Source organism: Seriola dumerili, unplaced genomic scaffold, assembly GCF_002260705.1.
Source record: "Seriola dumerili isolate Sdu_G_001 unplaced genomic scaffold, Sdu_1.0 BDQW01000120.1, whole genome shotgun sequence".
Taxonomy (NCBI): domain Eukaryota; kingdom Metazoa; phylum Chordata; class Actinopteri; order Carangiformes; family Carangidae; genus Seriola; species Seriola dumerili.
In genome coordinates this window covers 2,080,551-2,104,756 of record NW_019174375.1, presented here as the reverse complement: position 1 = coordinate 2,104,756, position 24,206 = coordinate 2,080,551, and the positions used below count along the sequence as shown (strand labels likewise).

General features: G+C 39.9%; 2 protein-coding genes across 2 annotated transcripts in view; one reads left to right on the top strand and one right to left on the bottom strand.

Annotated features, from left to right (window-relative positions):
• Nucleotides 1–1,335: 1,335 nt before the first annotated feature.
• Nucleotides 1,336–12,745, bottom strand: LOC111223895 (dual specificity protein phosphatase 19-like). Its single transcript, XM_022748192.1, has 5 exons — nucleotides 12,565–12,745; nucleotides 11,574–11,820; nucleotides 7,856–7,902; nucleotides 5,911–6,063; nucleotides 1,336–1,811 (listed from the first exon to the last, which is right to left on the bottom strand). The coding sequence occupies exons 2-5, from the start codon at nucleotides 11,800–11,802 to the stop codon at nucleotides 1,629–1,631; spliced, it is 612 nt and encodes a 203-aa protein (XP_022603913.1). The 5' UTR covers nucleotides 11,803–11,820; nucleotides 12,565–12,745; the 3' UTR covers nucleotides 1,336–1,628.
• Nucleotides 12,746–13,192: 447 nt separating this feature from the next.
• Nucleotides 13,193–24,206, top strand: part of nckap1 (NCK associated protein 1) — a 31,782-nt gene continuing 20,768 nt past the window's right edge. Inside the window, exon 1 of the mRNA XM_022748142.1 lies at nucleotides 13,193–13,508. Coding sequence (XP_022603863.1) covers nucleotides 13,401–13,508 — 108 coding nt within the window. The 5' untranslated portion in view covers nucleotides 13,193–13,400. The remainder of the gene's footprint in view (nucleotides 13,509–24,206) is intronic.

The window sequence follows — 24,206 nt, the reverse complement described above, 5'->3', positions numbered from 1 at the left end:
TGGCTCTAGGCAGAGAAAACATACACACAGCTCCCCTGCCGGAACATGAAAAGAATTTCATGTTGGGAGAAGTGAAGAAGTTGTCCGACTGTCTGTGATGGACTTCACGTGACAATATTCACAACCTGGAATACTTTTATGAACAACATTTTCAATTCTTTTGGTCTGTAGACCCTTACAAACTAAATATAAATAATAAGGAATACACAGACAATCAGACTTCACAACTGAACTCCCTACCTCAAAGGTAGGGAGTTATTTTATCAGTTGTTTCATACATGAAACTGGGACTATCCCCCTTTTTATTTTATAAATTTAAACATTAGATATTTGAAGGATATATTGACTGCTGAACTGTAACTGTCCCTGGTTTTCATTTCAGAAATCTGGTCACCTTATCATAAGCCAATGTAACTTCATAGTTTGACCTGATGGCTGCGCTAGATTATGGATATCTGTACCAAGTTTCATGGCAATCCATGTAATAGTTGTTGAAACATTTCACTTAAAACCACAAATGGCAACGTCATGGTGGCACCAGAGGAAAAGTCAAGGCCTCTGGGCCGCATGGGTATCAAACTCAGCGACAATCCACTCAGCAATCTTTTAGATGTTTCTGTCTAGACCAAAATGGTGGTTCGACAGACAAACGTCCCTATATTAACACAACTATGGTTAAAAATCCACCTAGGTGCTCCCACACTTTAATTCAAAAGTTCAGTCTGAAAACTGATGTAGTATGTAACCCAGATCATGTATTTTTGGGTTTTCTGTCTTACTATTCAAAGGCTAAATGGCATACAGCTAAGTGTGCAGAATATCCTCTAATATATATTCAACTGTTATTTCCAACACCTTGGGCAACAAAAAGACATCTGTGCTACAGACTTTATTTCGGTTTAAACAGTGAAGATTAGGACACGACACCTTTGTGTGCTGTGAGTGTGGAGCGTTAGGAACTCATCCCAGCGGTATTTGTTGATTAGCATGTGAGCCAACTGGATTCTCCCTCATTATCTAACGAGCTAATTACAAACTAATTATTCCAAGGCAGCCAGGTTAGCGCATCAACTTTGCAAAGTTGTGAAATTGATAGAGACAATGCAGCAGTGAGGGGCAATCATTATAATTGATTGTGTAGCTGTTTGTATAGTTGAGAAAGAAAGCGAGTCTGAACCTCAGGAAAACTGGCACATCTTAAATTAGAAAACAATCTATACTGCAAAGAAAATAAGTGCCCCCAAAATTAACAACTCTAATAAGAAATCAGTTTGTTAACAGCTTTAATTCGAGTTATTCACTCAATAACTGTATTTTTGAGAAAAGATACAGAAGGTTAAAATAACACACTCAGCACATTTGAGGGCATTTGGCATAAGACAATGTAAAGTCTTTATTGGCAATAAATAAAACAAATTGCAATGATACAGAAAAATGATTTCACATAAAAAATAAGAAAGAAATCCTTCCATGCTCTTCTCAGTTTCAACAACATCAATATCACAATCTCAAACCATCAAAAAGAATTTAAGGCCTAAAGCTCTCCAGTGTTTGGCAGGACACTAAGAGCTGGGTGTTACAGTCCTTTAAGGCTGTGCTTTTAATCTGAAAATTGGATTTGTAGTCCTTTATGGTTTGTAGTTCTGTAGTTGCTGGTAGAAGCCGGGGTTGGGGCGAATTGAGGGCCTCACCGACTTCACCTGGCTGTATGCGTCATCAAATGACAGCGCCTCCCTCAGCATCAGGTAGCCAATGGCAATGGAGGAAGAGCGTGACACGCCGGCGTTACAGTGGACCAGCACCACACCACCCTATGGAGAGAGAAAATTACTGACCTTGTACTTACAGATATACGGCCTAAATTAGCTGCTTTTGTTGTGTTACGTATTTGTATCAGTTTATTGCCAAGTGAAACAAGATCCAAACAAACAGTGTACAGCTCCTATAAAATGACCTGAATTCATTGTATGAGTGTTAATATTGGATTTTATTTTGATCTTAAGGTCCATAGTTTCCTGTGTTTCATTTGTAGTGTTGATCCATAAGAAGATATATTTGTGGTTTTCAATGTAGTTTTACATCTCCTCTCTCAGGCTTCTCTCTGGAGCTTTAGTAACAACAGGTCAGTGAGCCAATCAGAAGAGAGGAGGCTCTGAGCCTCTCTTCTGATTGGCTGACTGTTTTCTGAGTGATCCAATAAAAATAAAGCAGATTTCAGGTAAAAACACTCAGAGAAACCAAATCCTGCAGGGCTGAATGATGGGTCCAGGTGGGCGGGGCTTGGGGCATGTCTGAGAGTGGTGATGTGTTTGTTGTGACATCACAAAGTTACAGATGTCCTTCTGACTCGTTTTGAGGCTCAGTTTCTGAATAGAGGCTGTTTGCATTTCTCTGTGGCCTGAGCGCTTTGATACTTTCACAGTATTAAAATAGAACCTACACCTAGACATCTACCTTTAGACTATATGAGACCTTTAACTGCTGGTGTTGGTGCATTTGCAGCCATTCAGGCAACACTTTCTTGACATGTCTGTAGTTCCTTTGACATATTGGAACATAGTGTTGGTGTCAGAAATTCTGGATATCTGCAATTTGGAATTACAAGTCAGCATCTGATTTCTTCTCCCATTCAGATGTGACATGTCACAAAAGAGAAGAGAAGAAACATGGATTTGTCTGATCTTATTAATTATGTTCCCTAAGCTATGCTGCAACTAAATAATATGGTTAAATTTAATTAACCTGTTATGAGCTATGAGATTAACAGCAAACTAACAGCTTTAGCCGTTTACCACACAAGGGTTTACCAGATTAAAAGTGCAATTACAAAAAAAAACTATTTTTCTAGTCCCAGTTGTACAATCTTATCTGCTGAGATTTCTGCTGCCACTCCAATAAAACGGAGGTAAAAGGATTTTCATTTGTTGTGTTCAAAAAGTCTCTGCCAGAAGCAATGCCATGGTTACTGTAGATAATCCACAGACCTCACTGTGAACAGTAGTCATAGAGACTACTTTCTACAGAGAGAAATACTTGAAAACGCAAACAAAATTCTACTGAACTCCACAGTATTGCGGTTGTAGCATGAGTTTCAGAGCATTTCTGAACATTAAATTATGCACAAGGCCAGATAACATCAATGTTTTTTAATGAGTGTGGCGTTAGCTTTGTTGACATGACATCAGGTCAAGAATTCAAGGCCTCAAGAGTCATTTCACCGTCTTTTTCCTCTTGAAAATCTGCAATTTCCGACTTTCCAACATCCCTGAAAGCAGCATTAGACAGAGCGTGTAGAGCAAGAATAAATCTGTCTGTGTCTGTGGCTGCGCGCCTGTGTGTTTGTGCGTGTCAAAATTTGTGATATGATTAATATTAATGTGGATGTAATTATTTTACTGCCTAGAGTGCCTGGCTGGAAATTTTTTAAATTCCAGCCACATCTTTAGACAATGCGTGCAGGCCCACGGCTCGGCGCTGAAGCTCGGCGTATTGACACATTTGTCTCTTTTATTCAACGTGGAGCCTCCCCATCACAGAGTACAGTCTCTTCTCAGGCTGAAATGGAGTGGAACAGAAACTGTAATTTTACATGATTTTGATACATGATTTTATATGTCAATCAGTGCCCATTGAGGGACAGAAGATTGAAATTGGCTCAACACACATACAGCGCTCTGGATGCTGGAATTGACATGTTATCACTGCTTCCCTTTCGAGATATATGAGATATAAATGAATCACATACAGAAAATGATATCAGTCTTTTATAAGTTTCTATCAATCAAAGAGGTTTCTCTGCTGCTTTGCTATATTTGTGCTGGCGTCTGCAGTCAGCACGGTTACATATCAGGTCTTGTTTTCCTTCTTATAGAAAAAAACAAAACAAAAAAAAAACAAAATATAAAACTTCTACAGACTGAAAATTGCCTGAGCTAGATAATCCATCACAGCAAACATGGAGACTTAATTTGGTTTTGTCAGAGTTTCTTGTTTTGCTGTTATTTCATTGCGCTCGAGTTGAGTGTTTTCATATCAGTGCTCACATCACATTATGTTCTGCTTACGGTCAATCTCCAGACGCACACACACACACACACACACACACACAGGAAGAAATGCCAGGAAATAATCTCTTTAGAAAGTATTGCATCCAGCACGTGAGGGAAAAACTAAAGTGTAAGCAGAGAACATTTTGACTTTCAACATGAAATGACCCCAGCGTGGTCTTTTAATAGGTATTCTGACCACCCACCTTGCCTTTGTGCTGAGTTACAGATAACTGACTGCTAGATGTGTGTAAATGCATCACAGTCAGGTAGCAGAATAGCTGTGTGTGCACACTGACATGTTAAATTAGCCGGCAGATGTAAAAGGAGGCATTTTCAGGCTGCGGGAGCCTCCTGAGAGAAAGTAGTTCCAGAAATGTTTAAACAGATTTGATGCATTTTTTACCAGGTAAAACCATGAAACTCTATCGTGGGTGTTTGTCTGCGTCTTATATTTATGTGTCTGCATCTGCCAGTAATGGAAAATGACTAAGAACATTTAGTAGAAGTAGAACTTGAAGATATTTGTACTTCACTTGGATATATGAGTTGCATGCTGGTTCATACTCCTACTTCACCACATTTCAGATGGAAATGTTGTTTATTTTTAACCCCCTGCATCTTTCTGATGGCTGTATTTACTAGTTACTTGTCAAATTAGCATTTACTTGCATATAACATAATACCCAAGTGTTTTATATCACCATTTGCAGAGCAGTCTCAGCTCTCTCTATAATGAGGCCATCTTTGTCATACAGCACTGTGCAAAGAGATAATTTGGCCCGAACGCTGGAAGATTGAAGCCTAGTTTTTTTTACTTCAAATATTTTGTGAAAACAAATCTTTACTGTTGTGGATTATTTGTTTTGGTGCTTGAAATGGGTTTAAGAGAGTCTGTAGGTTCATAAAATGGTGCAACATATGAGTATGATCGTAGATAAATGGATAATAAATGCATAAAATGAAATGTTGTAATAACACTGAGTCGTAGTGTTGTCTGTCACAATACTTTAAATCTTAGAGGCTATGAGTCGCGTATGATCTCGCAAGAATATGTCAAGGAAAGTGGAGAGTCTACAGAATATTTACTATTTTAATATTTAATATTTCTATGGTGTACGATCGCAAAGATGTCATCAACCTCAGAGGGTTAATTAAAATATTCAGCAATAGTTAGCAAGAAGCTAAAATCATTGACAAACTACAACATTAAAAGGCCATTAAAAGCATCAGAATTATGTACATTAATCCAAATATATGCAGACTGCATAAACACATAAGACTGACAGTGGCCTTTAATTTGAAAGTTTTAGTTACACTTGGCTGATAATAGTGATCATTCTGACTTAAAGGAATCATTTCAAATTTTGGGAAACTCGTTTATTCACTCTCTTGCAGAGAGTTCAATGACAAGATGAACCACTCTCATGTCTGTATGGTAAATATGAAGCGACAGCCAGCAGCTGATCAGCTTAGTTTAGCATAGACGCCGCTACAAACAGCTAGCCTGCAGCTCTCTCCAAAGGCCACAAAATCCACCTGCCAGCAACTCTAAAGCTCTGTAAATAATGTGTTGTATCCTGTTTGTTTGTCTGTACAAAAACCGATATGTCAAATCAACAATTTGAAGTGTTATGGGGTTTATGTGCTGAACTATTTCTTGGCCAGGACCAGTTGCAAGCTAATTTAGCGAATAAGCACATTTCCCAAAATGTAGAATCCAGGAATCTACTTGTAAAGGAGTATTTCACATTATGTTACTACTTCAAGTGAATGATTTAAATACTGTCTACACTTCTGTCAGCTGTCAATGAGATGATCAGATACTAATCGTGTGTGTGTGTGTGTGTGTGTGTGTGTGTACCTGTTCTCGAGCCTGATCAATGAAGGAGCTGCATTCCCCGAGATATGAAGTGATGTCGGTGTCTGGGAGGTCCAGGATCTGAAGCGTCTTATATGCCAGCTGATCTGGGAACAGGTTATTGACTCCATAGGCCACATTTAACACATGAGACACCTGACACATACAAAGACAAAAGGAGAGGAAGGTTGACACATGAAGCTCCTTGAGCAGATGACCCTTGAGAATTGACTTGTTTTAGATGCTGTTTTCGCTTCAGCAGGAGAGACAGAGAGAGAGGGAGCGAGATGTACTCTGTCTGTCAGCCATATCGATGACATGACACAACCTGAATGTGAGAGTGAGGACAAAAAGACGGAGCGAGGGAGAAAAAAGAAGGTTGACAGGCAAGATGGGGGGGGGGGGGGGGGGGGGATGAAGAGTGAGCGAGAGGGAGGAAAAGAGGGAGAGGAGGAAAAACGAGAAAGAAGACAGATGGCTCCTATTCATTATGCAGTATCTGTCTACTCTCACTTAAATTTAGTTCTCTCCTCCTCTGCATCTCAGCATCGTACTCATGTGTCCTGCCTTTGTTTGTAACATCTAACCAACGACGAATCGCTCCTGCTGTATTAACAGGTACAACCGCACTGTTGCACCGGGTGACATGTGCTGCCCTGTCCCCGGGATCACTCACCAGAGAACCAAATGTGTATTAATCCACCACTGAAAATAGACCCCAACAAATGCACTATTTCCTAATGTTTGAGCGACGTTTACTTAAAACTACAATGGCCTGCCGTTTTAGGAAATTACTGCACCTTTAAAAAGCACTATACTGTGTATTTGTGAGCTGTTTTTAAAGATTTATAATTATAAAAATGTAGAATAACAGCAGCTTTTCTCTTTAATAAGAAGACAGGATGGTATACAACATATTTCATCTCTAATTGAACATGTTTTCATGTACACCAGTTTCCTAGTTACGATTAGGCTTGTGGAAAATCTCTCTGAAATAAAAAGTGTATATGTCTTGACTTCCGCATTGCAGATGATGCTTTTTTTTTTTTGTTGCTCTTTTCATCCATTACTAAAGATTAGATTGAGAAGTTAAATCCAGCGGAGTGGCAAATGCAGCAGAGTTCAGACAGCCAGAAACCAAAGTGGGTTTATCCTCAACTCGAGGAGGTAAGTCAGCCGACACAGAAATGTGTATGTGATGTGTTTAACGTGTGGAAGAGTCAAACTCAAACTAGCACTGATGCAGATGATCAGAAACCTGGATAATAGAAGAATCATGCAAACAGGGAGATGAATAACCAGGTTGTAAACACCGTATCCCATATATGATAAAACCTAAATAAAACCTTACAGCTGGGATACTAATGTGCATGTAAACATCTTCATTGACTGCACTGACCGTCTTGATTAGGGATTAAATTTCCTCACAAAGTACACCTTTGCTATTGAGGCCATTTCAGTCCAATACCATTAAATCTTTGTAAATGTTTCACTAGCAAGAGCTGGTTTTTATAAAGTGTCCTTTGGGCCTGCTGTCAAGTCTCCCGAGCTTTAACAGCTACCTGAAAACGTCTGCTCGGTGTGGTTATTAGACAGTCAAGGTTTCATCCCAGAAACAGGAAGTGAAGATATTTGTAATCTCTCCAATTCATCATCCGGAGACTGCACAGGCAGCAATATGCTCGTGCCCGGGAGCAGCCACTGCAGAGAGGAGTAGTCACATTTCTCTGATGTGGAGAAGCAGCGCTGAGACTTACTGTAATCATTTACTCCCTCTACTGAGCTAAACTGTCACTGCATGAGTCATGAAGCCCCTCAGGCTGCTGGCTGGTTTGTTGCTGACCCGCAGGAAGGCACACCTACGTGGCCGCCTCTAATCTCATGTCACTACACATACGATCGCAGCGAGGCAAGGGCACGCCCGCTCTATTGATCCCTCAGTACTGACCTTATGTCTCTGCAGGGTGTCAATGTCGTGGGCTGCATCCTGAGAAGCTGCAAAGACAGACACGACACAATGAGGAGACAGACAGGAGGGCAAGATTTTACTATTTAAGAAAAGCTTCCTTTGCATGAGAAACTAAATTTTCCACTTAATATACTTCACTCATCTGCACAGTAGTGTCAGTGTTACGACGCTGATGGCAGTGCTGCTGGCCTTGTGAAAAAAATGTTAATCAATTAATCATTTATCAAACCAAAATGCCAAATATTCTCTTGTTCCAGCTTCTAAAATGTGTGGATTAACTGTGTTTCTATATTCTTTTAATATCATTTCACTAAACAATTAATCGCTTGCATAATGAAAACACTCCTTAGTTGCAGCCTTATTCCTAATTATATAAACAAATACTATAAATATATTATAAATGTTCATTTATATGTCATTGTGGTGTTGTGTGGTGTTGTCAGGGTGAAATGTAGAGCTAGATGTTTCCTCATGTTTTTGGGATGTTTTGTGTGAAGCAACTGTCTAGCTTTGTGTCAAATTGTTTGTGTTTCTGTGATGTTTTTATTCTACTTCATGTAAAAACGGACTGAGGCACTGTGCCCAAGACAAATTTCCCTTTGAGGACATTAAAGTTTTCTCTAACTCTAAACCAGGGAACAATCAGTGCCTTATAAAGAGAACAATCTGACACTGTAAATACAGATTTGTTAAGACAGTCAATTCGAGGGCTCCCTGGAAGCTGAGATCAAATCCAGCCCGGGCCCTTTGCTGCATGCCATGTCTTTCCTATCTCTCCCTCTCATTGCATCCGTCATAATAAAAGCAACAAAAAAAAGAAAGAAAGTAATGCCCCAAAAAATAAAGCAGTCAGTTTAGTGGTGTGAAACTTCAGCAGCCGAAAGCAAAATCCGCAAGATATCAGCACCTATATCACTTAGGAAGGAAACCCTTTCTGCAACACCAAGGAGGGGAGATATCAGTCAGCGGAAACCAACAGGAAAATGGCTTAAAGATACAGAGAAAAAAAGCAGAAAGAGGAATCAAATGATTTGTATAGTAGCACAAGACGAAAGGCTTAAAAAAAAAAAAAACTGCTGAAATAAACATCCAATATTATCTACAGCTGCAGAGAATATGATTTTCATGAAAAGAGGGAGCAAAGGCGTCTTTTATGACAACAGCCTTCATAAAAGCAAGAGTTGGAATGACTCTTGCAGCAGGTCAAAGACTAATGGAGGAAATAAAATGAGAGGACTGTGCAGCAAGTCGGCCTGAAAGACTGTGTCAGTTGAGAAAAGCAGATAATCATTGAAGGAGACAGTTAAAACAGAACGAGCAACAGTCCCTTTCAATTTGTCAAATAACTCCTCATGAAGACAGCAGTGGTAGCTTTCAATAGCAGGAGCTGGATAATTATGTGAAAGAGACATATGGGCAGGAAACAGGGTATGATCGTAGGGCTTCCTCCAGATTTCCACAGTGGATACTCCGCAGCAGCTCACCGCCTTCAAACGTAGGAAATACGCACTCTTTGCTTTAGCCAAGCCACTTTCACATAATGCCAAATTCATGGGGTTCAGACGGAAATCTAAATCCAAAGGATAGAGCGTCTTTGGAAATAAGCCAGCTCCGGCACATAGGCCTCATCAGTGTCGAAGGGAAAGATTTAAACTGACACATCTGTGAAATGACGCAAGAATGCCAGGATATTTTAAATACAAGTAAGACACGGGACCAAATTCAGTTAAACAAGAGAAGCCATCTCTTTCTTTTTTTTTTTTTTCAATCACAAATGTTTAAAATATTCTTTAAATTCTATATTTAGAAATAAAACTATATATCTGTTAACATTTGGCTTTTTAGTGCCTTGATTGAATTTTCCTGTGGGTTCCATCTACTGTACATATATTGCTGCTTCCCAGTGAGAAATAATATGTAGGTTTTCAGATCAGGTGAAAGAAACTTCTTCTAAAATTGACAGAATTATCTAAAAAGAAAACCTGTTTCAAAAGATTCAAAACTTTATTGTTACATGCACAGAACAAGATCCGCTGTTTATAGAGGCTTTTCCTACCAGGATGAAAAGATTGCTCCCACAATTATATCTGTATGGTAAAATAAGCTGGTTAGCTTAGCTTAGCATGACTTAGCAAGACTGGAAAGTGTCTCCTGGCTGTAGCTTCATATTTGCTCTACAGACATGGGAGTGACAATGTTTAATTATTCCTAGAAAACAAGTTGACATTTCAGAGACATGGTTTTCATTGGACAGTGACAATATGCTTTATTAAGTTATTAAGTTTAGTCATTCATAAATTCTGCTGTGAACAGCTCAGTCTATCAGTCTGGTTTATATTAATCTGTGATGCCGGTGCTGATCATATCAGTGTGCACGTCAAAATAATAATCACAGCTGGAATTTACCAAAGAATGGCAGAATATTATGCTATATATACAAGAGATATCTAAATCACACTATATTGCTCTCACTCCAGTCTCGTCTCACAGGGCATATACACATGATATAACAACTGTGACAAGAGCATCAGATAAAGTACTGCTTGCCGAGTTGAGCGATTGCCTGAAATGGGCTCGGACTAAAGGAAAAAAACAGGAGGCATTCCCAACAGTGTTGGAGAAGCTTGTCAGGACAAGGTAGTTTAATTCAAACCTCTCAAAGAGCTGATCCCATAATGTGTCATAGCAAGTCACCATGGACGTGTTGCAAGACACCTAAAGTAAAGGTGGAGCTGTTCGAGTGATTGATTTGCCCGTACAGCGGTTTGATGCTGTTACAGCCGAAGTGAAGCACTGTGTGGAAAACGGGTCACCTCTGTTGAGCCTAACAGATGTAATATTTCATTGATCTCCGCTGAGAAATTCTCCCCTTGATTCTCTCCAGCAGTGAGGTCAAAGGGCGGCGTTAGCTACAGAAGTGAACGGCACCCCGGAGCTGGGAGGGGATTCAATGTCAGGCCCAAGGACACTTCAGCAGGACGGATACACGCTGACGTGTGGGGTTGTCAGCTGGCGTCCTCCTGCTGCACTGCAGAAACACCTCGCTCCCTGAGACGAATTTAAACTATGACACTGATTTATTCGTTATTAGGAATTTATTTATTTATCATTAGGACCACAACCGTGACCTGGTGCCTCCGAGGACTGAGACGCTATGAAACTAATATTGTCGGGAAACTTAACACCTCACAAGCTCCACTGAGGCTTTCCAACTGAAACTGACACTGTGCGGCCATTAGCATGTCACAACATCTGTCTGTGTAAAATGGGCTTCAAGGGTGAAAGTTAGTTCGAATTAAACACTATTGGAGACTTATTATTATTATTATTATTATTATTATGGTTAGCTGGTAGTCGTGGCAGAATAGGAGCAGCAGTAGTAGAAGTAGTAATGGTGGTCAATATACGATTATTATCATGAAACCTAACCTCTGTTTTTAGATCATGTTAATTAATTGAAACATCTGTCGACCTCAGAGGATTAACTGAGAAACATTACATGGTATCAGGAGTGGGGTTAACTTTGTCAAAGGAAGAAAGTGATGCAAAATGGATGCATTGAAACCTCCAGGTCCGTTAAAACTGACTTGTTTTCTCCCTGCAACACCTTCCTTCATGGCAGTATTAGTACAATATCACTAGTAGTAGTAGTAGTAGTAGTAGTAGTAGTAGTGGATGTAGTAGTAGAAACAGTTACCCAGCAGCAGAAAAGGTCTAACGACACCAACTTGAAGGTCCAGACTTTTATCTTCTACAAATCCACATCCACTTCCCTCCTCCAGCTCTTCCACCTGCTCCACCGCTCCCTCTCCTCCGTCGCTCCTCCTCTCCAGCAGCTTCCTGCCTGTCACCGTGGTAACACGCGTGCACTGCTTCTTCAGACGGTTTTTGGAGAATCCGTGGATCTCCTGAGCCAGCGAATGCATCACAGCAGCTGAAACAACCTGAAGCCCACAGCGGGCAGCATGAGGTTAGACACACAGAAACCAGGAGGCTTCATTTATATCCAGTCATGAAGAGGTAAATAAAATAAAACAACCACCAAAACATATCAAACTAACTTTTGTCTTTTTCAGTGAAACGGTAATTTCTAAGAATTCAACACTGTTTTCTTGACAACACTTTCATGGTACACAGTTTGATGACCCACAGTTTGATGACCTAAGTGGGTAAACTTTACCTTTTGGTGTATTTACTTTGAACTAACCAATGTAAAAAAGAGGGAAAATTTGTATTGAAAAGTGGCCATGAAAGTTTTTAACATAGTGGCCACTGGAGGAAGGTTTACGCAGGTACTGTAGCTAAGTACAATTTTGAAGTATTTATACCTTTGTATTACTTTATAGGCTACTACTAGTCCTCAACATTTAAGAGGTAAATATTTTACTTTTTACTGCACTACATTCATCATCAACAAATGGATTATGATGACGATTATAGCTACCCAGCAGTGTGTAAAGTAATTAAATAGTAGCTTCATCTTTACCAGCTGTAATATTAAAGTAATGTACACATTAACGCATCGTTAATTACAATCCACTAATATAATGTACATATTTCTGAGTGGTCCATCCTGCTTTTACGTTTGCTTGTTACTTTTGTGGTATTACTACTTTTACTGAGCACGTTTTCCACCGCTGATAATGGCTGAGTCTTGTCATTTTAGTTTTCCTGCTTCGTAAACCCACCTGGTCTAAATGATTTGAATTCAAGCAAAATCCCGGAAAGCGTTAGACCGTCGGTGCTTTCAGTCTACACAGCATACAATCGTACGTAACTCCTGCGTGCGTTTTTATTACAGGATTAAACTGTACGAGAAACAGTGACAACCACCGCAGCGACAATAAAAGCTTCAACATTGACCCAACAGCTGAGTCGGAAGCTGCGTCAACAACATGATGCGTTCGGGGACTCTGAGTAAAATAGTAAATCATCCGCGTTCATTATATTTTCATTTATTTATTTATTAATTCACATACTTGGCCAAAAAAAGCTGATTCTGATTTACTCTGAATCAGAATCAGATTCTGATTTGGCCCTAATTCAGAATCAGATTGTGATTTGACCCCAACTCAGAATCAGATTCTGATTCGACTCTAATTCAGCATGAGATTCTGTTTGAGCCTGATCAAGAATCAGATTCTGATTGACCCGGATTCCAAATCAGATAACCTAAATCAGAAATAGGTTATGATGTAGATTTAGGTTCTTATTTGACTCTAATTCAGAATCAGAATCTGGGATTTTACTATTAACGTGGGACCCGTGAACGCAGCGGGAGCCAGCCTCGTTGTGAAAACCAGGACAACTCCTCATCCCTGTGACCGAAAAAACAGGCAGGGAGACGGTGGGGTGGAGTACAGGAAGCCGCTATCCCTGAGTAGCTGAACATGGGCGAAATCTAATAACTACACCAATCACTGCTTCTTTTTTCCTTCCCTTCGGAACTAGAGGCTGCGGGAGAGCTGTGATATTTATTTTTTTTTCCTGGATTGAATCGGAGATTTAACCGAACAGCGAGAAGATGTCTCGGGGAGTGATCCAGCCCAGCCAGCAGAAACTGGCAGAAAAACTCACCATCCTCAACGACAGAGGCATCGGGATGTTGACCCGTGTTTACAATATCAAAAAGGTTCGCACACACACACGCACAGTTTTATCCTCATTAACCACATAGGACTGTTAACAGATCCATCAGATAAATGGATAGTATCTGCACCTGCATCCCAAACGACTGTCAGTATTAACGCTAGTAAGACCGTATGAATGCTTGATTAGCTAGCGCCGACTGTACTCTGACGTCTAGAATAATTAACTCTGACATTTTCTGTATTATCCGCTGTTAATAATGTAATTTAAACAGGTAAATACGCGTCAATAGACACCTAAATTATCCTAAATGTTTTCCCTGGAATCAGGATGTGGGCACTGTTAGCCACAAGCTATCGGTTAGCTTGCGGTAAAGTTGCCCATTGGTTTTACGATGTAAACTGAATTTCGGTTGGATTAAAAACACACGTAGACGCTTGCTGTGAACCGTATGGCAAATGTGTGTTAAACAGAAACCATAGCCAAAGCTGAAACTGTCAAATTAAGCTCCTGAAACCTTCAGGCCTGCAGTGGCGTTAGTAGCTGCTAGCTACCGTCTGCTGCCGTTAATGGCGGCGGCTGCTGGCTAAAGCTACCAGTCGGGCGTCGTCTCTGCTCCACGAATACACCAACACACTAAAACACCAAACCACGAATACAACTACAGTCTGATACTTACGACTATTAGCTCTGAACAGTAAATTTTATACAACCTAACTTTGTTTTTTCTTTTTCTTGGTCAAACTTGCAGCTAGCTACACTTAGCCTGCTCCTCAATTATTACAATATAAAGCTAAAGTAGAGGCATTTAATTGTCGGTTAATTTGTTCTTTATTCGATTAATCACTAATTTTAGCCACTGGTCTAATATACAAACAAATATCCATTATAAGTTGTCAGCAGTGGTGGAAAGTAACAAAGTACATTTACTCAAGTGCTCTACTTAAGTATAATATTGAGGTACTTGTGCTTTACTTGACTATTTATATTTTGTGTTATTTTATACTTTGACTCCATAACATTTCAGAGGGAAATTCTGTATGTACACAGAAGGCTTTACATTAAAAGCATATGACAAATTAATAAAATACAAAGATAAAGCAGTGATTTACAAAGGTAAAACAGTGTCTGGTTGGGGGCCCCTTGTCATGTTTCTGATGTCTGTGAATTATTAGCAGTTCCACCAAAAGACAATTCATCTTTCAGCTTCTTAAATCCTTTTATTTAAATAACAGAGGCCCTAAGAGGTTAAATTGTCCAATATTTCACTTAAAATTAAATTTGAGAGAAAAGTCGACAATATTAATACACAATTGTGTATCAGAACTTTGTTTTCTTTCTTTCTTAATCTTCTCACAATCCCTTACATTTATCTTCTGACCCTTTTTAGGAGCCTGACTCCTAGGATGAAAACCACCAGACTAAACTAGCTACTCATATGTATGTAAAATAGTTAAAAGTATGTCCAGGTCAACCAGCTACAGCGGTAGACATTTGCATCAGTAATAGCTAATAATGTCACATATACCAGTATATCAGTCACAGGGGACATTTTACAGCAGAATGAGTACTTTTACTTTTGATACTTTAAGTACATTTAGCTGATAATACTCTTGTATTCTTACTTTTTTAAATGCTGGACATTTACTTTTACTGTAATGAAGTTTTTTTTTTTTTTTTTTACATTCTATTGGTATTTTTACTTGAGTAGAAGATCTGAATACTTCTTCCACCACTGGTATTAGAATTATGACTTATGAATTATGACTAAAAACTGACCAACAGTCATAAAACCGAAGAAAAACAGGGGCACGTTTTAATTTTCACACCCTGGCTATATCTAGCAGGGGGTTTTGTCACTTTATTTGATAAGTGATAAATAATTTTAGCTGATGAAAAGTGGAACCCATGATGGACTTGGTCAGTTAATTAGGGAATTGATTGATGAACTAATTGCTTCACCACAAATACTTAGAATAACTTTGATACTCATTTCACACATAATAACAATAGATACAGTGATTTTAAAATATAACATAATGTATTTATTAATGTTACTCTTAAATGTGTTGCTCAAATGTTACACTAATGATTTGTGTGTGGGAGGAAAAGAGTACTGGGTCTGTTTGTGTGCGACGAGCCTTTGTGCTTGGGTGTGTATGATGACTTACAAAAAGAGGGAGTGAGTGAAAGAGGTCAGTCATATCCTACCAGAGTTTGAGAGAATACAGAGTAGAAGTTAAACTCTCTGAAAGCCCACAGTGTTTCCTATTTATTGGCATTTGAGTGTAGCAGTTATTTCCAAAGCAGTAGCAGTTATGTTGGTGCTCTGAAGGCACCTTGAGTCTGTTATCATCAGATAATTTGATTCTCAATTAAAATTGCGAGATGTCAGCAGAAAAACGACATAGTATACATGTTAACTTTTTACCTGCCGTTATCAACATATTTGTTTTTATTCTTGGTAGAAGTTATAAGAGAGTATAAACAGTCAGATCATAGAGATTATGCTGCTGATTACTCTTCTTAATACGCCCTTCCTTTCCTCCTTCCTTCCTTCCTTTTTCTTTCTGTCTGTCCCATCATCTTCATATCTATCCTGATCTGCGTCACCATAAGGCTTCTCAACATATCCACCCTGAAATGCTATTCATATGTGGTTTTTTTTTTTTGTTTTTTTTAAAGCTTTCTTTACCTTGTGATATTAGCAAACTTTCCAGCATCCAATAACAGCTGCATCCCAAAGGCAGAAATGAACGAACCGGGACAGTGATCTGTGATACAGTCAGTGGGCTCATTCTGGAGTTGGATTTTGGCGCACACAGTATCAATCTGGACACTAGTTTAATCACGTAATTTCTGAAACTCCCCCAAGAAATTCCCTGATGAAGTGCTCTCAAAAATGTCTTTAATTTCTCATGAGTAGCTTTATCATGTTTCTTAATGAAAGCACAGGTGACAGACTTGGTTGTTTCGTTTCTGCCTTTGGGAGAGAGCGTTCCATGCTCACTAATGGTAATGGCCATCATCTAAGATCACAACAATGTTCTTCTCCATTTTAAGTATATTCACCCATTACACACCAATGACTAGCTGCAGTGAACCTTAAAATCTGTTCCTGTTTCCGTGACAGTCACCCTTTATTAATCTTGGCTGAGAGGCATTCAAGTTTTTGTTTGCTGTGCTTATCTTTCAGCCAGTGGACCTTCTAACATCATATTTTGTCTTGCACACAGCGCTTACATGTATTTGTTTTCCTTAACTTTGCCTATACTCAGGTAACCACCATAGTCTCCTAAGCTAGTATGCAGTTAGTAAAAATTACACTTTTTCAAGACTATAGTTAAAAAGCAGGATAGACTCTGAGTGTAAGGGGTTAACACAGTGAAATGTCTTTAGCAGCTAGACTGGATGTTCTCTAAATACAAGCAGGTAGGATCAACTGTAGCATTGGTTGTATCCACAGGAGGGATATAACAACCTGAACACCTGTATATTAAGATGCAGTTTAGTGTTATAGCCCCGCAACAGGTACCACCCTTATGATGCCTGTGTTTAGTTTTTCTTTAGACTTCATAAAGTGTTCATTTTTAGACTGAAGCTTGTTTTGCTTTATTCAAATGATAGTTTTAAATTTTTACAAAAGTAGGTAAGTTAAACAAATGCCTCCTTGACACAATCCCAGTTAAAACAGGGTCTTCTAAACTTTACAAAGGTTCTGTTTTATGAAGGGTTTTGCATGTGAGTGCATTATATTTTATAGGAGTTAATCTATTCAGTGAAGATAAACAGGTTTCAAGAGGGAAATCCAGAAATCACACTTGCTTACACACCCATGGAGCTTTTTATTATGAACACCTGTACGCCTGCTCACTCATGCACTTATCCAACCAGCCAATCATGTTGCAGCAGTGCAATGCATAATATCATGCAGATACAGGTCAGGAGCTTCAGGTAATGTGGGAGGGGGGGGCGGGGGTGTGTGTGATCTCAGTTACTTTGACCGTGGCATGATTGTTGGTGACAGACTTCTGAAACTGCCGATCTCCTGAAGAAGTTCATCAGATGGAAACACCTTGTTGATGAGAAAGGTCGGAGGAGAATAACCAGACTGGTTGGAGCTGACAGAAAGGCCACGGTAACTTAGATAACCACTCTTTACAACTGTGGTGAGAGAAAAGCATTCGACCCTTGAGGTTCTACCACAGCAGAAGACCATGTTGGGCTCCACTCCTGTCAGCCAGGAACAGAAATCTCAGACTGGCACAGGCTCACCAAAAACTTGAAGACCGTTGAAGACTGGAAAAAACGTAGCCTGGTCTAATCAGTCTCAATTTCTGCAGAGGCACGCAGATGGTAGGGTCAGAATTTGGCATCAACAGCATAAATCCATGGACCCAACTTGCCTTGTGTCAACAGTCCAGGCGGATTGTGGTGGTGTGATGGTGTGGGGAACATTTTCTTGGCTTTGGGCGCCTCAATACGAATCACTAACGGTTTGAATGACACAGTCTGAGTATTGTTGCCGACCATGTGCATTCCTTTATGACCACAGTTTACCATCCTCTAATGGCTACTTCCAGTGTTGCTAATGCTCCATGAAGATAAAGTCGTCTCAAGCCGGTTTTATGAACATGACAGTGAGTTCAGTGAACTTGAAGAATCTTGAAGGAATGTGTCCGACATCTTGTGGAATCCATGCCACGAAGAACTGAGGCTGTTTTTACCCAGTATTCATATGGTGTTCCTAATAAAGTGATCAGAGAGCAATAATAAGTATAATGCAGTATACCACTGTTCTTGCCTATGGCTGGAGGTCTTACAGAAGAGGATATTGCCCTTTTCTCCACTCTGTGGTTTGAGTGAGATGAGGATTTTTCTTTTTTTTTTACTGGCTGTGTGGTGCCAATATTTTCTACTGCTTTTTTCTGCTTACCTACTAGAGCTGTTTTCTGATTAACCAAATCAGCTTTTTTTTTCTTTTTGGATTACCCAGAATACACTGGAAAGTGTAGCCTGGTCATTGGTTTACCTACAGTAGCCCAGAAGTCACATATGAATAATTACAGGTTGACATTTAATGAAGGGCAGCCCTGATTACCCGGGGCATTTTTACTCCTCGTTTGTAATTTTGAGGGCATTTTATGAGCTGTCAAGGGCAAATTGCCTGACACCCCCATTAATTTCTCGTGGTCTTCATGGCATGCTCCTCTGGGGAAAATGTAGCACATTTAGTATTATTATTATTATTATTATTTAATTTATTTGATTTGAAGAGACCTAACTCAGTTTGAGCAACTTGGGTAACAAATGTGCAGTCGTGCCAGTGAGAGCTGTGAGTGTGCAGGTTTTCATTGAACGTGAAGACTTGACCAGATGCTTAGTTTCTGCTTTCTGGTTGAATGTGCTGCATCAGTGAAATCACTGGTTGTAATGTTTGGTTTGGATGAAAACCTGCAGACTCACCCTGGCATTACTGCACATCTGTGGTTTAAATGGAAGCAGACCTCTAAATGTGTACCATGTGCCAAAATGTTTGCAAAGAGGTTCCCTTTTTTCATCAGTACTCAATAATGCACCATGACTATGCATAAATGCATACACTTAAATAGAGAGTAGTTTCTGTTATGTAATACGTACTATTAGAAAAACTGAATTGAGTCAATCTTTCATCATTGGTTTAAAGCAGAGCCGGTTATTCACTGGAAAAAGCCGATGTTAAATATGCTGCAGAAAAGGATCAAATGATGGCAATTTTTCTTCCAAATTTGCCTCTTAATGCGTTCAGGGGAAATTATGTGGGTAAAATATAATGACTGCAGTTTTAACACCTCACCCGTTCTGTGTCACTGTCTGTTTTCCTTAACTACTCTTGTGCCTCTTTTTTTCTTCTACTTCCCAAGAAGACGGTCAACAACCAATCAACATTGTGTATTTAATTGTGTTAATGCTTCATTAGAATGGTAATACAATCATTTAAAGTAAACTGTTAATGACCTGGTAATTATCTACTCTAAACACCTGTCAAGACTGTATGTCATTATAACATAATAAAAGTTGTATTGTGCATCAGCAGAGGTGACCAGCAACATTATTTCTCTGTAACAATACGGCAAATAAATCCAATATAATGTTACTTACTTGCTTGAACTGCCTCATCATGGGTTGTAATCACCCAGGGATCCTGTAAAGGCACGGACACACTTTCCAAGTCTGTGGACGGCTGCAGACTTTTCTCCAGTCGTGCGGACGTGCAAGCAGCTCCATTCATACTACAACTGACGGTTTCTGTCAGTTTGGTGTTCCATGCAAGCGCATTTCCTGATCCACACTCCTCTCCAGTCGGTGGCCGTAATGCACCACAGAGGAGAACAAGAGAAAGGCAAAAAGAGTAAAATATAATGTGCGATCGTTTAATGAGAATAAGAGTTCAACACCATTTGGCTTTTTTGTAATGTTTCAAAGAAGAATCATTGTTTCAAAGAAGAGGCGGATCTCCCTGCGCAACTTCTCTTTAACACAGGACTCCATTTTGTCACGTGGTCCATGCGAAGCGTAGACACATTGCTACAAGTGTACCAACTGCACATTAGCTGGAAAACACACATGGACGTTGACTTTGGAGAGAGACTGTGTGAGGAGGTCTGCTGCTACCCTCACTTCTACAATTCATCTTTTAAAAGAACACAAAGACAACCAAATGTGTTGTTATTCTTCTTGCATGGATGGAGCCATTTTGATTTGATTCGTCGTGCACATACGTGTTATATGTAGACGACGATCTACTGTGCATGTATGGAACGCGTCCTCCAAGCGGAATATGAATTAATAGGTTACATGTCCATGGTGTCCACAGCTGTCCACAGCAGGCACAAACTTTTCACTGTTTATAGTGGAAAGAAAGAATTTTATAATGATATTTAAGGAAACGGTATTGAATGTGGATCGGTCACATCTGGCTTGGTGCATTTTTTACTTGAGAGACAAGACAAAACTAACAGTTTGTTATATATATATATATGTGTGTGTGTTTATATAGTCTAAACTAATCTAACACATTAAAATAGCTACAGATTTTGAACAAAATACCATAGAATACTTGGCATTTTCTGTTGATCTATTAACTGACTAATCATTGCAGCGCTAGTTGTTGGTGGACAAACTATGTAATGGAGACATTCTCCATAAACTACCTGAAACCTAGCTTGGCATTGTGCTGTACGGCAGTTTCTTGTTTCTTATAGGCCCAATTACAGTATACACTGATACTGATCGATATAAGATAATCAACCAATATACTGACGAGGCAGATTTATCGGTCTAGCTCTACATAGAATTAGCAGAATCGTTATTAACCACCCAAGACTGAAGCAGTCAACACCATTTTTGCTCTGTTTCACAGAACCACAACAAAAGGGATTTTTTTCTTTTCTTGAGCCATACATAGATTTCTGTGTCCAAAAATAAGTGAGTTGTGTTGCTACACATCGGTGTGACTATGAAATGATAAATTGAAACATGTATCCGATTATCAGGAGCAATGAAGCGCCCGGTGCTTCAACGGTGAGGGAACACTGTATTGTCAGTTACTAGGCAACAGCCATGGAGCAGAAATGTGGAGCAAATATCGCAGGCAGTGAAAACAGCAGGGACCAAACTTTGTCTTCACGCTGTTCTGTACAAGACAGTGAAGCCGCTGACAGCCGGAGTGTCAGCCATATTATTTCAGCACATTTCCACAGTCTTAAAATGGATGTGTAATTTTCAATGTGTCCAAGTGCGTAGGTAGGGATACCACACCTTGTATTACTTTCAAGACAGCGTGCGTTAAAACAAGTGTTAATACTGTCACATGTTGGCGCAGCATGTGTTGTTTTTGTATGTGTTGTGTTGAAAAGAAATTCCACAATGGCTATCCCTAACTGAAATCTCAGATATGCAGAAAACACCTGTGTGGAAGCAGCTGTGTAAGACATGCATGTGTGTGAGTGTGTGTGTGTGTGTGTGTGTGAGTTTGTGAGCGAGTGTGTGCACCAGTGATCCAGCAGTTTGTCTGGGTGGGCTCTTTGTTTTGATTTCTTCTCTTCTTCTCTCCGTTCCAATGCTTCCCCCCTCTCCTATGCAGCAAGGACAAGTTTGGAAGGTTTGCAAAGTTTATCACCTTCCACTGATGAAACCCCCTTCCCCTTCACCCTTCCTCAGCTCCCTCCTCTTCCTCCTTCCCCCCCCTCCCCTCCTCCTGCTCCTGGCTACCTGTACTGATCTGTTGGTCCTCTCCTTTGTGCCTCACTCGTCTTCATGTTTGAATCTGTAATGCTGAGAGCAAGGCTGGGCTCCATTCACTGTCAAGTTATTTCCAACCCACAACAACCCACAATTCAGTGTAATTCATTTAATTTATGATGCAGTATTCACATGCACTTTGCTTTTCTGTCAAACTAGAGAAATAAAAAAAAAACTAGATTTGACACTCCAGAAATAAGTCAAACAATTAAAACATTAAGTCTTCACTTATGAATATGGCATCTAAATATGCCAGTAGTGAATATTTAATCCACAGGACCTTTAGTACCTTCTCCCAGTACCACAGTACCTTGCGCCATGTTCAATTTGATGATCACAAATATAGAAAATATTTAATTAAGATATCTGTTTTCATGAACCATATAAATGTTATGAATTGATTCGTAAGTAGGTTAAATATAGTTCATCTGGACTATATTTACTACTCTATTAGAAGCCACCAATTAATGGCCATTTAACCACTGCTGTTATTGTCTTTGATTTGTGAAGAAAGTCTTCCTCATTAATTAACTGATTTGGCAGTGGATGTATAGATGCATCATCCCAGTAAACACATAGATATTCAGGGAGAGGACAAGTGCAGTAATGCTGACAAATGCAAAAGGATGAGTGAAGATTAACAGTGTTGGACTGCCAGCAGGCAGTCCAGGAAGTCTGCCAGCTCTTAGCAGGTTGTAGTGGCTCTCAAGTGGTTCTCTTTCTAATCACGTGAGCCCGTCCATTCTTTGGATTTTTGTTTTGTTTTTTTTTTTTCGTTTTGCAGCAGTTAATCCCTCCTTGTGAAAATGAGAGCGCTCACACAGTGAGGAATGACAGACAAAAACAAATTCATCACAGCGAGTTGGTTTTTTTTTTTGTGTGGTTTACTGGGACTTTGAATCATTGCTGAAAAGGCACCATGGGGTGTTTAAATATTTCATCCAGTAATTAGCAGCCGTAATTAGTTTTCAGATGTAGGTTTCCCTGGCCCAGTGCTATCTATTCCAGAGTCCCCTGCCATATGTTGGTCAATGTGGGGACCCTTCGAGAAGCTCAGCTGTTAATTGCTACCCAGAGTGGAGAAACGATGGTGGAGGCGAGACTAAGGTCTGTTCTGGTATCCAGGCAACAGCTCCCTTACTCCTCCCTGACCACTACTGAATCTCAGCTTATTCCCATGCCCCGTCCCTTCATTCACTGCGCCCTTCCTTCCTTCCATCCATCCTTCCATCAGCCCCCACCCCACCCAAACCCAGCCAGCCAGCTTATTGCACTAGCCACCACCACCACTAATGGACAGTGCCATGCCATATAAATGAACGAAAATGATTCTGTTCTTCTGAAAGTAAAATAAATAATAATAGTTGAATCAGTAACCTAGCTGAATGTAAATCAGCTGATGAGACGCTGTAATGGTGTGGCTTTATCTTGAAATATTAAGCCAGGTCTCTAGTATATGCTAGTATGATTGAAAAAACAATTTTGGAGGTTTTGCATGTTTTAGCCCATTAATAACTCATGTATAACTATAACTTTACATTACTACCAATCATGAGTCAAAGCATAGGTGTTTACGTCGAATGTTTGTCAATGTGTTGTTAATTTCCTCTATCTCTGTGTCAGAATCATGTCACTGTTTCCTGTAATGCAGTTCTCAGTGATGCTATTCCTGTTTGTTGCGTTCAAGTGCGTGTAGGAATATTTGAAACCCAACATTTAAGAGTCAGCTGCTGTACAGCATCACATCCACAAACCGAAAATCAAACCAGAAGAAAGACAGATGATAAGAATACTGTGAATTTAATAGTTTCTTGCATTATGAAATGCCTTTATAATGCAAGAAACCCACCTTAATGTCAGAGGGAAGTCTGTTGAAGAACCTCTGGACGACAACAGAGAAAAACTGTCACCTTTTTTAGTTTTGAGTTTGGGCTAAAACATGGAAAAGCACTTGTACAGGCTCTTCAGCCAGTATACCAATGTTAACCGGACAGTGTTTTTTACTCCGCAGTTCCCCGGCGTGAGTCAAAGGGTAACTACATTTTAGTGGCCAATGTCTAGAGACTAGTCTGTTGTTGTAGGACAAGGCTAGTGGTGTGTTGTCATCAGATGAGCATTAGCAAAACCAAAAAAATCAAGGCTTGTGCTTTTGCAATTGCATGGATTTCACAGTCGCATCTTGATTCCTTGTTTAACATAGTAAATATTCAGTCTGCCTCTCGCACACCTAAACAGATTTTCTTTGGCCGGTGGCTGTCGAGCCGACACCTAACGGCCGTGACGAAGAGAACTGATGGAAATCTGGTCAGGTGTGAGAGAAGCAGCCGCAAGGAAACAAGCTGAGACTCAAGGTCCAGTCTGTGTCATTGATGGATATTGACATCATGTCGGTGTTGTGTGTTTTCTCTGTGTCAAATCCCCCCCCCCCCCCCCCCCCCCCCCCCCCCCCCCCTCCCAC

What these genes read in the sequence shown, in the direction of transcription:
- LOC111223895 (XM_022748192.1), bottom strand. Translation starts at nt 11,802, where the DNA reads ATGCATTCGCTGGCTCAGGAGATCCACGGATTCTCCAAAAACCGTCTG. An exon ending in ACACCCTGCAGAGACATAAG is followed by an intron (nt 6,064 to 7,855) that starts GTCAGTACTGAG and finishes TGTATGTGTCAG; the next exon opens with GTGTCTCATGTGTTAAATGT. An exon ending in TTGATCAGGCTCGAGAACAG is followed by an intron (nt 1,812 to 5,910) that starts GTACACACACAC and finishes CTCTCTCCATAG; the next exon opens with GGTGGTGTGGTGCTGGTCCA.